The sequence below is a fragment of the Crassostrea angulata genome, chromosome 1 (assembly GCF_025612915.1).
Source record: "Crassostrea angulata isolate pt1a10 chromosome 1, ASM2561291v2, whole genome shotgun sequence".
Taxonomy (NCBI): domain Eukaryota; kingdom Metazoa; phylum Mollusca; class Bivalvia; order Ostreida; family Ostreidae; genus Magallana; species Magallana angulata.
In genome coordinates, this window is record NC_069111.1 from 5,170,749 (window position 1) to 5,186,177 (window position 15,429).

The following is a 15,429-nucleotide window of genomic DNA, read 5'->3' on the forward strand; positions in this document are numbered from 1 at the left end:
TAATGTGCGTAATTCAAATACAAATTAGAAACTACAATGCAAAATAACATATCATTGATTTTAAAATAAATAAACATTGACAAAATCAACTCCCGTCAGTTCTTCAGTACTTTGATTTTTATTACTACACGAAGCTAAGATTATGTCGAAAGGTGTAAACACGAATTAATTTTCTGTCAACTGATTAATCATACATTTTTTTTCAATCGTGCAATGGTATACAGAAAGTGCAGAAAACATTGTTGTTTTTGGTATAAAACTTAGCCCACCCACTTTCCAAAAATTATTTTTACCTTAGGCGGGACTTTATTGTCCAAGAAAAACGCACTCTATAAGGATACAAATTTCCTACTTCAAAATAACCCCTATATTTCTTTACTTCTCCTTGCCTTGATTAAAATCTTACAGCTTATCATGCCATTCCTAACACTGCAGTTTTCAGACCTTCAAAAAAATTTTTCCTACCTCAACCTCCATAAAGATGAGGTTTGTTCTCATGCTCCGAACCACGAAGAAATTCTCTGTCAGCTGAATAGATGTAAACCATTCTCCAGAAGTGGAATGGGATGTACACAGATAATTCGGCTGCAATCACTACAGGTTTTGGTAAAGGTATGACCATTATACACACCGTAGTAAATGAATTGATAATATGAAAAAGAAACTAAATCCACTACTACACAAATGCAATTAAGTTTAAACTAATATGGACTGTTCAAACTTGTGTGCATAAAGTCATTTTTTTCTTTTCTTGCTCAATAAATAAGGAAGGAGTAGCATTATATACTCGGCGTACAGCGGAAGTCAACAAGGAAGACATCAGTGAGTGCTATCCCTTCATAGGCTGTTATAGATCTGCTGTGGTGTCACTGAAGTTCAACATGTGATGGTGAAAGGAAAAACCACATCTTTATATGGGTTTGTGTTAATCTCCTTAGATTCATGTTGGGGAGAAATTAGTATGCAGTTTAAGTACACTATATATTTATTTCACACAGTAACACTCCCTTTTAATATTGACGCCAAACTTTATCACGGGAAATCCTGATTTAATGAACATTACAGGAAAACCAAGGTACACAAATAAATCTATTCATTGTTCATTAATTTAATCAAACTATAAAAGTCCTCCCGAAATTAGAGAAGACTTGAATCGTTGGCATTATATTTCTTTAAGATTATAGGAATTCAGCCAAAAAATGTTTTAATGTAATTATCTAAATATCTGCTTGTCTGTCAAAATGCAAATATCCGCCTTAAATTATATAGAAAACTGAAGGTTGGTTTAAATTTTATGTAAATATGTAAACAACTGATGAACTTGACGAAACAAACATTTCTAATATGACATTTTTAAAAAAAATCTGGTGATATTTAATTGATTTGACAAAAGAAAAAATAACAATATTATACCGCTATTTCGTTGATTTTATATGTTTTAATGATTTCTTTATTCAATTTGGATTTGTATTTAATTCTTATTATTCTGCTTGTCATTTTTCTTTAAGAAAAAAGAAAAGAAAACCCTATCTACATGGCTGTAAAGATTTTTTAAAAAGAAGTTTCAATAGCTTTGCAATGGAAATACTGGTGCAAGGATTTTCGTTAAAAGGGGCTTTATAAAGATAACCAGATAATCCTTTTTAAAGTATTTGATTTTATTATCTATAAATGAGTACTAGCACATTTGACTTGGTATAACAATTAAAAAGTCACAATAATAAATCGACAGAGAGTTCCTTCTGCATATATGGAAACCAAGACTGGAGGGGAACATCCGTGATAAGAGAGAGATATAACAACGACAAAAAGATTATACCTTCATATCCCGCATAAATTACCAAAGAAAATAATTTGTTGTTTAAATAAAGCATTTGCAGGAAATTATGCAAAAATATTCATTTGATGACAATCCTAAATTTATGAAATTATGATTTCTGCCAATTACGATTTCTGTAAAACACATCAGTATTTTAGTACAACTACAACGTTATACTTTGATCGAGGTAACCTGAAATAGCGAGCGTCTTAAAAGCACGTACATGAATTTCAAATCAAACAATACATTTTAAATAAGGTCAAAAAAAGCCTCTAAATAAACAATGCTATGGGGGTTTTTTCAGCTGAACTTGCTGTGTGCGAGTATTAGTATTTTATTACAATAATAAATTCTCTAGAGCTGAGAAACAACTTGCTGAGCAAGGTAGGAAGGCAATTTTTGTAGTGAAAAAAATATTAGAAACACGTATTTTAAGCATAATTCTTTGCTATCATTGTTTGATTGTTTTGTTGGCAGTGTTATTAACTATGCCTCTAAGGTACGGGGTTCACTCAAAGCACCTTATATTGAGAAACTTCATCTTGATTTCTGTATACATATCTTTGGTGTTAAAGGTCAACTTATGTAACAGTTTATTCAGAATTAGGACGCTTTCCTCTGTTGTACCAAAGAATGTTGAACATAGTTAAGTTCTGGAAAAAATACTGTACCATAATAATACAATTATGACTGAGTCGAAAAACATAATGCAATGATTTTTATGCAATCTGGGTATGTTTAAATTGTGGGGAAATCAAAATATAAGTGCTTCATATCTTTTTGTTGTTAAACAACGTATATTTAACCAAGCTACACAGAATATTTTTTCTCAACTAGATAGTTTTAGTAAATGCTTTTTTTAATACTTAATTGCAACTCATAATTTACAACTTTATTTAAGAAAACCTATTCAAATAAAATATCATGTATTTCAAGATCAAGGTTGTCTTCGCTTCAATAAGCAAAACAAAGAGGTCGATTTTATGATACTGAAAGACATAATAGAAATTGTTTTCTATGTTCAAATTCTATTGAAAATGAATTTCATTTTATTTTGATATGTCCCATACACGAAGGCGATCGCAAAAAATGCATTAAGCTCTATGACTGAAAAAAACCTTCAATGTCCAAATTTTTGTTGAAAATGTAAAAGAACTATGTAATTTGGGAAACTTTATTCACTTTAGCTTGAACATTAGACAAGATTTATTGCACTGATAAGCTGTACAGCTTAAAGTTAATAAAGAACTGAAACTGAAAACCGAGTACACTGTATACCTATGCAGTTTAATTTCATTATTTTCATACAACTTTATTGGAATAAAAATAATTACCCCCCCACTCCAAGAAGCCCAAATATGAAGGTAGCTACATAACAAATAGATGTAACGTGTCTATTGAAAGCTTTAATCTGTGTAATAATTATCAAAGTCTCTATTCTTGTTTTTGATTTTGTGTGTTGTGGTTGTTTCTCAATCGACGATTTTACTCCCTATTGCTATTTATTTATCATAGGCCCAATCCTCCTATTTACTCGATGAACAGTGGATATATATAAACTTTGTATATATAAGAAAACCTTCATTTTGGGTAGATAATAAACACAGGTAATTAAATAATTTATTTCTTTTTATTATATGGCAAAATACGTCATCTAATTAAAAGAATACACAATTCTGTGAACATTGATAAGCAAATGATATAACACATATAAAATACTGGCAATAACATAAAATAGCAAGATGCTCACTAGTGATAACCCCGCAATGATGTGAATATACAAAATAAGCAAAGTCTACATTTTATAGGAAGTTGACATCCAAATTATATAAAGATTGTGATAAAATTTCAAGCATCTGCAACTGATAGTTGTTGTCCAAAATGCCAAATCATTGACGAAAATTTCTTTGATAATAAGAAGCTAAAAATAAACAAAGTCATCATTTAACAGAAAGTTGACGTCTGATTGGAACAAAAATAATTCCCAACATATGCATGTCTAAACAAAGAGTGTGGTGAAATTTCAAGCATATGCAATAAACAGCTGCTGAGTAATCTCTGACGAAAATTTCTTTGAAAATATAGGCTAAAATAATCAAAAATCGTCAATTAACGGAAAGAAAAACATCCCATCAGACGTATGTTATGCCTAAACAAAGAGTGTCGTAAAATTTCAAGCATCTGCGATTAGTAGTTGCTGAGACGGACAGAAAGGACGGACGGACAGACAGACAGACAAACACACAAGGGTATAACAGTATACCCACTTTTCTTCGGATCGGGGGTATGAAAAGCATTAAATGGATCGTCCAATTTATCTTAAAATTCTATACAATAGAACGTTAACAAAACAATATAAAACAAGTAATGCTTTCAACATTTCACATACATACTTTAAAACTTATAACAATAACAAAATTTAGAGGTAGTCCTGGCAACTGTTTGTTCTATTTGAAATTACAACAATGCATTAAAATATCCACTGGTGTCAAGAAAATACAGTTCAATGTCATTTAATGCTACATATTCTTTATGAGAGCTGTTGAAATAATTAGCATTAACACTTAAATGATTGATAATATTTTCTTGTCATTCTATTCATAAGTAGCCATTAATATTATCTAAAGATATAAGAATTGTTATCAATAATAACAAAAATGCACCATTTTTCCACATTCTCAAGATCTGTAGATCATATTCCCATTAAAATATTTTATATCATATAATTGTAAGGCTTTGTAAAAAGAAAAATTAGCAAAAGTATTTAAATCTTATTCACTCCTAAGGCATAACAGTAGGCTTTTTATTGTTCTGTAGTTTTTTTTTCAGATCCATGTCTCTAAGTCTACTTTATATCCATTTAATAATCGGAGAAATATATATATATATATATATATATATATATATATATATATATATATATATATATATATATATATGTGTGTGTGTGTGTGTGTGTGTGTGTGTGTGTGTGTGTGTGTGTGTGTGTGTGTGTGTGTGTGTATCACTTTTCTCCTCAATCCTGTAATTATATTTGATTTAGATGATTATATTGGCCGCAGTTTTCCTCAGAACCCGAGTGGAGTCACTTTCAGTTACCAGTACCGATTAAAATACCCACAATGATCAAGACTAGTAGAAATGAGGCCAGCCCTATTAATATGGAGATGTTGGACATTTGGTGAGCCTCGTGTGTACTCCTCTTGGCAGCTTCGATATCCCCTCTAGCATAGGCATTTCGAGCCTGGAAGAGGCAAAAATATGGGGGAACTTCCGTAACACCATTAGATTTTAGGCCTATATCCATTTAATCAAATTCAAATCGGCTTTACATGCTTTACAAACAATGTAATACCGTAAAAAACAACACAACTGTTTCTGGGAATTGTCTGAAATTACTAGTATATTCTAATTTAAGCAAATAAATTCTTAGATAAAAATACAATTAAAAATAGTCCATACCTCACTGGCTTTCAAAATTGCAACTATACCGGTGGGCCAGAAACAGCAAATGGTCACACAAATAGCTCTATGCATAAAGTCATGGGGTGGTCGCTCGTCCATTGTCATTTGTTCTGGAGCAACCTGGTGTAAAGTAAAACAAGGCTTCTTTGTCTTTAAAAAGTTTCAAACAAATAGAAATGAATTAACTATAACAAAATTACAGTATTCTGTCAGTGAATGGCTGAACTGTATTTACAAAGTGCCTAAACAATCCTTGGCTAGTAAATGCAGACTGTCAAAAGAAATGGTGTTACTCTTTGAGGAATTGTTAGCTTGTTATGATGTTGACCAATATTCGCAGTGGTCGTATGACTAATCTCTTTTACCATCTCAAGGTGCTGATCATGCGTTTGTCAAGCAATTTGTTTTATTTTCTTAACGATGATATCCGTTAAAATGATATAATGAAATCGGAAAGATTAGGAAAATTAAGCAGTTGGGCAAAAGGTTGGACAACACGTCTATATATATATATATATATATATATATATATATATATATATATATATATATATATATATATATATATATATATATATATATAAACCAATTATCTTACTAGAATTTAACAGACACTGAAAACTTACTTCTGTAGTACCAGTAAACTGTAAAGTTTTATCTAATACCTAAAAAGTTATTAAAATGGTTAAAAGATAAGATAAGTAAGATATATAAGTAGTGATTGATTAGTATCAAAGTTTTGAATCTCCATAATTTTACGATCAAATTTGAAATAGATGTCGATCTATTAGAAGTTAGGTCCTTTGTTCATCTCTTTGTGTGATAAAATACATCATACATTTTAAAAAATTATGAAGAATATGTATGTGATGTGAAAAATAAAACTTTTAAGTGGTATAGATTTATTTTAGTGAGAAAGAACGTACAGCTTATATGTTATTCGTACCATGTATGGGTTTTGAGGATTCGCTATGAACCCGTCCAATTGCTGGTTTTGAGGATACTCTTTGAATCCACTCAGTTGCTGGTTTGAATTCTCTTCAGATCTGCCCCATTGCTGCTTTGTATTTCCTTCGAATCCACTAAATTCCTGATGGACTGTAATTTGTTGTAAAGGAGCTGAAGAGGTTGTCCATACATTTGGATTGCTTTGGTACTCTGAGTATGGTTTATCCTCATCATCTACAATTGAATGTTTCTCAGTTTTGTTTTTTATTATTGGTGATTGATGTGTTGAATTCGCTTCGAATCTTCCCGATTGCTGCTTTGAATTTGTCTCGGAACCTCTCAATTGCAGATTTGAACTCGCTTCGAAATCTCGTAATTGCTGAATTGATTTAGCCTCGAAATCTCTTAATTGCTGGTTTGATTTTGCTTCAAAATCTCTCAAATGCTGGTTTGAATTCAATTTCTGTGGTAAAGCTGCTGGAGAGGTTGTCCATACACTTGGATTGCTTTGGTACTCTGAGTTTGGTTTATCTTCATCATCTACAATTGAATGTTTCTCAATTTTATATACATTTCATCATTGGTTACTGACATGCTGTGGCAACCGCCCAAAAAACTAATCAATATTCCACGTTAATGGATTGTCCATAAAAAGGAAACCTTAGCTACCTGATCACAAGACTGGATATTTTAACATTGTTTGATTATCATTTAAGGTCAGACGCGACCTATCTTCCATTTTTTTCTATTTTTTCCTCTCTCCACAATGTAAAGATTTCCACTTCGTAATTTCATAATTATGTTTTTATGTAATTTGATTCTTTTTTTATTTAGATATAAAGTGTTCAATTGAAAATGTATAGTTTGACTTAACTTTTAAGCATTCAAATGCATTTTGCATGCTATTTTAAGGAAATTTGAAATATTCTAGCTCCGAAACGAACCTGGTAATGTACTCTGAATTTTTGGGAATTAACAGGTTTAATTGTTAATAAATAAGGAATAAAATATCAAGGAAAATTATATAAAACTTATGAACATCTCGTCTGTCCTTGATATGCGTTGATCACCTACTGTAATGCACGATATAGTCGCAGATTTGAAGAACACTGGTATGATAAAAATTTCATTGACGACCAGAGAATTTTAGTGCGATCCATTGAAAACAAAACAGGTACATACATGTATTAAGTACAAAAAAGTCTTTTCCTGGGTTCTTACCTTTATTTTGTCCCTTAAATCAGCAATCACGATCAATGATCTGTTATAGAATAACTGTTAATGTTAAATTCAAATTGTTCTGGAGGGTTTTTTGGGCAGGGGTGGTGGGGGAGGGTGTTAACGATCATTTATATTAATGGGTTTATATATATTCACTCGCCCAGAGATAGAGATTGTTAGTATTACATGTATTACCTGCCTGTTGAAATATTCTCTTTGGCAGGTTTTGAATGCTCGTATATGTAAATTAGATGTCTGGATTTAAGATAACATATTCATGTCGACTGGCATGACCCTCTCCTACGAATCATTCTAATTTGTAATACACATAATGTACACATATAAGAGAGTAAAACACCTAAGTCCCACCCTTAAAAACGAAAAACAAGTACCTTAATATAACTCGTGGCCTAGATTTATCCTTGTAAGGTCACTCTGGGATCTCCAGTTCAATTGTTTTGTATATTGTACATTCATTTATTTATTTACAGATGTCATTCAAAAATCTTACCCATTATCTCAGCCAATATCCTCTGTGGTTGTCATTTCTTGTAGAAAACTCCAAAAGTTCTTCCGGATTCTAGGGGTTTAATGCTCTGTGGCCCTTAAACACGTAAACATGTACAGATATCTGCGTTGTTTCACTAAATCCAGCGCCCTGAGATATCAATTACGGTTTTTAAATACTGCGCAGTTGCCGCCGTGTTTTGAGTCCGTCCGAAACACAGTTTAAGAAGAAAACTCTCGTCACTCGGTGAATTTTCAATTGTAAGATTATAGCCTTCGTGAATTAAATCAGACGCCTTGTTTTATTTCTTAAATTAGTGTTTGAAATTAAAAATTTTCGCTGGGAGTTTACAGTTACGGCGCTTTTTCTTCAAATTAATAGCACCCTTTGGTTCGTTAACGTTTCCCCTTACCCCTAACACATGTGCTATCAAAAATCTTCTGTTATAGGATTGTAGTATATTGTTGAAAGCTTTAGTCTTAATTCATTATTATATTGAAATATTGATTGTAAAATACGGTATTACGAAGACCTCTTCTCAAGAGTTTTATTATGAAAAACATGTTTGCAGTAATTCACACAATTAATACATGTGTGTTAGAGAAAAATAATAATTTAGATACATGTATCTCAAATTGTAACTGAACTCCATGTAATAAAATACGATAAACAAAATGACACTGCATAAATGAATAAATCAAACATTAAATTTAAACTTCAGAAATTTAACATACTGCCCTATAATAAAAATACATGTTACATTGTAATAGCGTATCAGTATATCATAATAAAACTAAAATAAACATTATACAAATCATACATAAATATTGTCAAAACAAAATGTTAATTCCCTGAGTAAAGTTGGTGGAGCTTTGTAGGACATAAGCAAATAACAATGAAATATGGTGCTGGGTAGACAAATTAGGACGTATAACAAAAATGTCGTTGAAGCTACATTAGAAATGCTATAGTTCTGATGCTACATTAGCAATGCTATAGTTCTGGTGCTAAGTTAGTAATGCTAAAGTTCTGGTGTTAATCATAAACTGAATTCTGATCTTTGAAAAAGCTGTTATACTGAAAGACAGTAACGATTAATTTAGTCTAAGTACGTATGCACTATCAAAGGTATTAAGATTGTATTACTGGAATAAGAATAATACTGACTATAAAATAATGACCGTGAAATACCGATAAAATGTGCATGAATTTAATTTAAAATAAATACCATTAGTGTAAAGATTAGATTAATAGAAATTCCAATGTATTTCTGTTAGTATTAAGTAAATATTAACCACTTATATACTGAAAGGAAAACTAATGAACTATCGCAGCCAATAGTGCAAAATTACGAGCAGCAGAAACATAAACAAGTTTAAAGGTTAGGAACAACCTATTAAAAAGTAAATCATTTTTGCATTGTTTGGTTTCTCGACAGATTTCCAATACCGATCAGTCTTGATATTCCTGGGGGCCGGATGACATGTTCGGAATCACTCCAAAGAACCAGTACAGACCCGCAATCAGCATGCCCACCAGCAAAAAGGCCACCCCAGCTATCACGGAGATATTGGACAGCTGCCGGGCAGTGCTGGAATGGCTCCGGGCTGATTCCATATCTCCTCTAGCAATGGCACTGCGTGACTGGAAATGGTAAACATGCAAGTGGTGGAACTTCCGGTATAGCAATTTATTGAATATTATAAAGGTTCGCCAACCTGAGTGTACTCGCGTAACTATTTTTTGTGGTCTTATAGAAATATAAAAAATAACCAGTTAAGCATAAATAATTTCAGCATACCTTAAAGAAATTATCTTTAAAAAATGTGTTTTGGACAATATCTAGTTATTAGTCCCGTGGTTGCTATTTTCTTATCATTGAGAGACGTGAATAGTTGTACGTATCATGTTTAATGCTTCAGAGACTATTTCGTGTAATGCATGATTCAACATAATACTAGAAGTTTCAGGAGGGTTGAAATATTGAGTTTGATTACATCAAGTAATAATCAAATCATTATTACAATGATGTATTTGATCAGTAACTCATACCTCACTGGCTTTCATGATAGCAAAAATTCCAGTTGGCCAGAAACAGCACATGGTCACAAAAATAGCTCTGTTCATGTAGTCAGGGGGAGGTGGGGGCTCGTTCATCCTCACTGGCCCGGGGGCAACCTATTATCATTAAATCTCGTATAAACATATGACCTTGTTGATAAAAGAATATTTTATTTTCTTAAATTTTCGAAACGAATAAGTTACTTGGTACTAATTGCATCAGGCTCTTGAAAGACAGATCTTAAACGCTACCCATAAATACCACCAAAATGATGAAATATAATAATCCGTGTTGCTAAAAACTTTTTTTTATTTCGTCGTCATACATGTACAATGTAATTTTAGCTTTATTATCATGTTGGTGATTACTAGTGTGGAGACTAAGCTTTCGATAAACATTGGTGAAATCAATGTATGATCAAGTGTAAAATTACATACAAATTTCAAACTAAAATTTTATACCATTGAAAATGGTTTGGATCTCAAAATTTCGAAGAACATATAGCGATTCAACATTAATCTATAGGGAACATTATATGCTCAACATGTATATACCATTTTAAATCCGGCATTACATGTCCACATGATTATGTATGGTTATCGCCATACATTTTTTTTTCAATTTTATTAAACATGTGAACAGTGAAAAACATAAAGAGGATGTTAATTCTTACAATGGATGGATTTGCAAAACTTTGTTCCGAAGAGACGCGTGGCTGGTCGGTGTACTTTGGCGGGGGGTAGTAAGGGGGGCTTCCGTTCCCCGGGCTGGGTTGGTACGGCGGGGGTGGTTCATCTCCGAAGTGATCTAGGAATAGTGTAATAATATTTTCTTATTTTTTTCATTTGGGGAATTTATCTTCCTCGTTTTACAAATTTAAAAGAAAATAATAAATCCGTTTTGATATATCATATTGATAGGGCTTCATTTCAAACAAAACGTTCATTATATGATTATATAAGAATGTCAACCAATTAGATAATAACATGATTATGTAAATTTACAAAGTTTGACATTGGAGGAGTGAAGTTGTATCAATATCTCTTTAATTATTTTTGACCGAGGTAAAATAACCAATATTCAAGGAGGTTTGCAGAAGTATAGATTACGAAGCAATTCCTGGTAAAGGGGACTTCACACATATAGTTAACAGTGTCATCCACATTCGTCCACCATGTCCACCAGATCAGCTGTTGGTCCGTAGCTAATTGTGCATTCCACTTATGCGAAACAAAATAACTGTTCATTATAGCATGTATAGCGTGTTATTTACCCATGGTTTTCCTCTACATCTTCAACGTTTGTCCCTTCCTCAAAATAGACGTGCGTATATTTCCGGGTTTTATAAGGTGCGTGCTCAATGGTCCGTGAACACGTAAACAGATGAAATAGCGTCACGTGTCAGTGAATCTGTCTGGTGAGCAAACAGCTGACAAAGACATTGTCACACTTTATTTTTATGTTTTGACATACTGTGTAAAGGTATTTTTGATGATGAGTTCCTATCTATTATCTTGCTTGGAAGTGTCGATTTTAATACAATAAAAAAACAATGATCGAAGTTGAGAAAGTTAATTATGACTTAGACGTTTCTCTTGATCAATTTTTTTCACAGATGGAGAGTTCACATTTTTTATTCAAGCAGGGGGGGGGGGGGAGTTGTCATATAATCAACTTTACAAACAAAAATTCTATACTAATGTCAGAAGAAAATTCCAATTATGATACAAGCCTCCTTCCAACTCCATTCAGATTGTAAATAACTTGGAAACAATTTTTTTTTTCAAATTTTATTCCTACAAATAACGGAAACATTGTGAATTCTCAACTCATTTTCAGATGAATACGTGTCAAAAGTGGTTGTTATAGGTCGAAATTCCTACGACACATGGTATTGTAAAGAGTTATTGGTCCATACAGTGGTCAATGAAAAGTGAGTATTTTTGTTAATCTTGATTGTTTATTTTAACAACAACTACACAATGTAGTGGTATGTACACTGAAGATAAAACACCATATACATAATTTTATATAAAACATGGGTGAGAAATAAAACCATTGTAAAATAATACATTCTGTTTTCTTTTGTAAATGTTAACTTCACAAACTGGAACATTTTTCAATCCAAATTATATAGGATATCATTAATGCATGAAATTTCTTCCCCTGATAGAATAACATATTGTGTATATATCACAATAAAAACACGAAACAGTTCGGAAAAACAGCCCCATCCCTATGTAATAACAGCCCCCATCCCTATGTAAAATAAAGAATGCACAACACGTGAATAACATTTCAATTTTGATTGATAATAATGAAAAGCCCAGAAGAGAATCTCCCCCCCCCCATCTTTCATCGTATTTATCAGCAAATTATGGCAAGAGTTCTATCTTAAATGATGTATAAAATATTAAGATGAGATAATGAAACAGAAGGCTACTGATATGTGTGTATATATATATATATATATATCCCTGAAACAGGTATTGTTTAACATTAAATATCAATTTATAACAAATAGAGTTAAAAAAAAAATTATGTTAAATTTTCGAATTCAAAAGAAATCAAATGCTAATGAGCTGTACACAACACGATGATAATTTAACATCAAAACAACGATTTCCATGACATTAATAACTTGTTTTATCCAAATTCAGTCCATTTCATTGAACAATCTGCGTATATCAAAAATATGAATGTGCCCTGGTAAATGCAAAGGTTACAAAATATATATTTGATCTTTATCATATAACTGTATAAAAGGTACATGTATAAGATTCCCAATAAAATACATGTTTCTGACTGACTGATAAATTGATGCTGTTTTACAAAGTTATATAAAAAACCCAAATATTTCTGCTGTAGAATTTTCTTCAATTTCTGCATCTCAGAGAGCCATTCAGGGGTTCTGGGTCCATTCTAGGTAATACTCCTCAAAACCAGACCCACATACACCCCAACAAAGATGACGGCCACAAGGATGGAAGCCACACCAGCCATTATCGATATGTTGGACAGCTGTCGAGCCGAGTTGGAGTTACTGCGCGCAGATTGCACGTCTCCTCTAGCATACGCACTTCGCGACTGGAAAAAGGAAAATACATGTATGTATTGAAACACTGTCTATGAATTAAATCCAGTTTATTTATTGCTATAATGTACTGTAAAAACAAATAAAAAATTATTATAGCCAGTGCAGTGAGCTTTTCATAGTCCTGTCTGAATTGCAAGTTTCATCAGGGTAGGTGAAAAAGTAAAATTACCATTGAGAAATATACAGGAGTCAAAATTATCATTCAATAATTCTAGGATCTGTATCTGGTAGAGTATATGTACATTTTAAAGATTTAATACCTGTAAGTACCGGTAGGGTAAATACATTTTCAAATATCTACATTTATGCATAGATAGAATGTTCATTTTTTCACTATAAAATGTGTTTGATGAAATCTTAAATAGAAGTTTTACATACCTCACTGGCTTTCATGATAGCAAATATTCCAGTGGGCCAGAAACAGCAAATCGTCACGAAGATAGCTCTGTTCATGTAGTCAGGGGGAGGTGGCTCATTCATGGTCATTGGTCCAGGGGCAACCTATCATAACATCATAATAGTTAAAGAATCGTTACGTCAACTGTAATTTTCAGTATGAACTGTACAAAAGGTGTGTTTATAGGGTCACTAAACAGAGTACATGTGTGAAGAATTTTTTCAAGTTTGTTGCAGATTTATGCACATCAAGTATTGATTTGCAAAACTTTAAATGCAATTTGTTACAAAGTGTGTTGGAATGAATTTTGTCCATTGCACAACCAGGGATCTGGATTTTTTTTTTGGCAAATGGATAAATACCCCAAATTTCCGGTCCGTACAATAAAATAGGTTTAATAGTTTGATCAAAAATGTGAATTTTGGTTTATGGATAATGGATAAACTTACAATGACTGCGTTAGTGGAATAGCCTCCTGGAGGAAACCCTGGGTGGTCTGTGTACTGCTGAGGGGGGTACTGGGGAGGGTATCCATACCCCGCGCTGGGCTGATACTGAGGGGGCGGTTCATCTCTATAATCTAGAATCAGATTTTTCAATATTCAATACAATGTACATTATTAAAAAACACTGAAATTAGAATATCACTATCATGACTATATTCAATTTATATCAAAATTTCAAGACTTGTTCTTCACATTCATATTATAATAAAGATTTAGCCTTGCTGTAAATAACACAAATAATATAAAGCAGAAAAACATATCAAACACCAAGAAGAGAGAGAGAGAGAGAGAGAGAGAGAGAGAGAGAGTTAGTTGAATTTCAACTGATTAACTAACCAAAATTGGTTAAACCCTGTAAAGCTAAATTATAGAACGAAGATGGTGGTAATTTAAATATCATTTTTTTCATTTACTGTGCTAAACCAAACGCATGTTATTGCAGGGACGTATATAATAGTGTATACGTCCCTAGTTATCGATAACTGGGATAGATTTTATTTACATGACAGTTCACTGGTTCACAGGTGCGCGGAAAACAATGGTACGATTTTACAGTCTTCTACGAAATGTTACGATCATATTGCCTCAACACCTAAGATGAAATGAAATCAATAGAAAAAAGATGAACAATGGGTATATTCTACAATAATATTTACCTTTTTTCTCTCCCGACATCTTGAATCTTTCACAATATTGATTTCAAACGTTTAAATGATCAAGATTGCATTCTTCGTGATCAACAACTGGAAAAACCGAAACTGAAAGTATTTTCCGGAAATACAATGCCCAGCGTTGACGCAAAACGAATTTAATTGATAATACTTGCTTTCTATTTTGTTTTTCAGGGGGTGGGGATCTCATTCTGTTTGCTATAACTATACATGTATATAGAGAATATTTAATGTTTTGTAGTTGGATACTCCAGAGGCGGATCCAGCAATTTGGAAAAGGGGGGGGGGTCCAATTGATGAACATCAATGCGTACAAAAATCATTATTTTTCAATAAACAAGGCCTTTTGAACGTTCTCCGTGCGTAAATTTAATAAACAGTTATTTCGTCAATATCTATTTCATATCTATTTTAATATCAGAGTACACTTCATTTATTAAGCGTTTAGATTTAGGTAAGGAAGATTTGCATAATTTCTAGCTTTAAAAAAAAAACCAAGTCTACAGCAATGAGAACGCGCGTCTGTGCTAAATAGAAAGAAACACCAAGAAACAAAAAATAATCCAGACTAATTACGAAAAGCTATAATTATAAAAAGGATTATTTTTGGTAATTTTTTTATGTTTTTGATGTGTAAATTCTGAACTACTTATCGATTTTGATTTCTATCGATTGCCTTCTTAAAGAAAGGTCTAAATGATAGGCTATGACAAAAAATAAAATTGGGATAGTTTA

At 32.2% G+C, this 15,429-nt stretch overlaps 3 protein-coding genes across 3 annotated transcripts; all 3 read right to left on the bottom strand.

Moving 5' to 3' along the window:
• Positions 1-4,827: 4,827 nt before the first annotated feature.
• LOC128156492 (uncharacterized) lies at positions 4,828-8,226 on the bottom strand. Its single transcript, XM_052818667.1, has 4 exons — positions 7,965-8,226; positions 6,231-6,772; positions 5,282-5,404; positions 4,828-5,063 (listed from the first exon to the last, which is right to left on the bottom strand). The coding sequence occupies exons 1-4, from the start codon at positions 7,966-7,968 to the stop codon at positions 4,911-4,913; spliced, it is 822 nt and encodes a 273-aa protein (XP_052674627.1). The 5' UTR covers positions 7,969-8,226; the 3' UTR covers positions 4,828-4,910.
• A 257-nt stretch (positions 8,227-8,483) lies between these two features.
• On the bottom strand, positions 8,484-11,403 carry LOC128156504 (proline-rich transmembrane protein 1-like). Its single transcript, XM_052818677.1, has 4 exons — positions 11,297-11,403; positions 10,697-10,830; positions 10,014-10,139; positions 8,484-9,605 (listed from the first exon to the last, which is right to left on the bottom strand). The coding sequence occupies exons 1-4, from the start codon at positions 11,298-11,300 to the stop codon at positions 9,414-9,416; spliced, it is 456 nt and encodes a 151-aa protein (XP_052674637.1). The 5' UTR covers positions 11,301-11,403; the 3' UTR covers positions 8,484-9,413.
• A 560-nt stretch (positions 11,404-11,963) lies between these two features.
• Positions 11,964-14,829, bottom strand: LOC128156514 (proline-rich transmembrane protein 1-like). The gene is made up of 4 exons (XM_052818686.1): positions 14,680-14,829; positions 13,967-14,097; positions 13,499-13,621; positions 11,964-13,110 (listed from the first exon to the last, which is right to left on the bottom strand). Exons 1-4 carry the CDS (start codon positions 14,696-14,698, stop codon positions 12,946-12,948), a joined length of 438 nt encoding a protein of 145 aa, XP_052674646.1. The 5' UTR covers positions 14,699-14,829; the 3' UTR covers positions 11,964-12,945.
• Positions 14,830-15,429: the final 600 nt, after the last annotated feature.

Bases quoted from the DNA above. Each gene is read 5' to 3' on its own strand.
- LOC128156492 (XM_052818667.1), bottom strand. The intron at 5,405-6,230 runs GTACGAATAACA...ACTTTACACCAG, and splicing joins ATCCTCAAAACCCATACATG to GTTGCTCCAGAACAAATGAC. The intron at 5,064-5,281 runs GTATGGACTATT...TGCCTCTTCCAG, and splicing joins CAATTTTGAAAGCCAGTGAG to GCTCGAAATGCCTATGCTAG.
- LOC128156504 (XM_052818677.1), bottom strand. The intron at 10,140-10,696 runs GTAAGAATTAAC...TAATGATAATAG, and splicing joins GTTTTGCAAATCCATCCATT to GTTGCCCCCGGGCCAGTGAG. The intron at 9,606-10,013 runs GTATGAGTTACT...TACCATTTCCAG, and splicing joins CTATCATGAAAGCCAGTGAG to TCACGCAGTGCCATTGCTAG.
- LOC128156514 (XM_052818686.1), bottom strand. The intron at 13,622-13,966 runs GTAAGTTTATCC...ATGTTATGATAG, and splicing joins ATTCCACTAACGCAGTCATT to GTTGCCCCTGGACCAATGAC. The intron at 13,111-13,498 runs GTATGTAAAACT...TCCTTTTTCCAG, and splicing joins CTATCATGAAAGCCAGTGAG to TCGCGAAGTGCGTATGCTAG.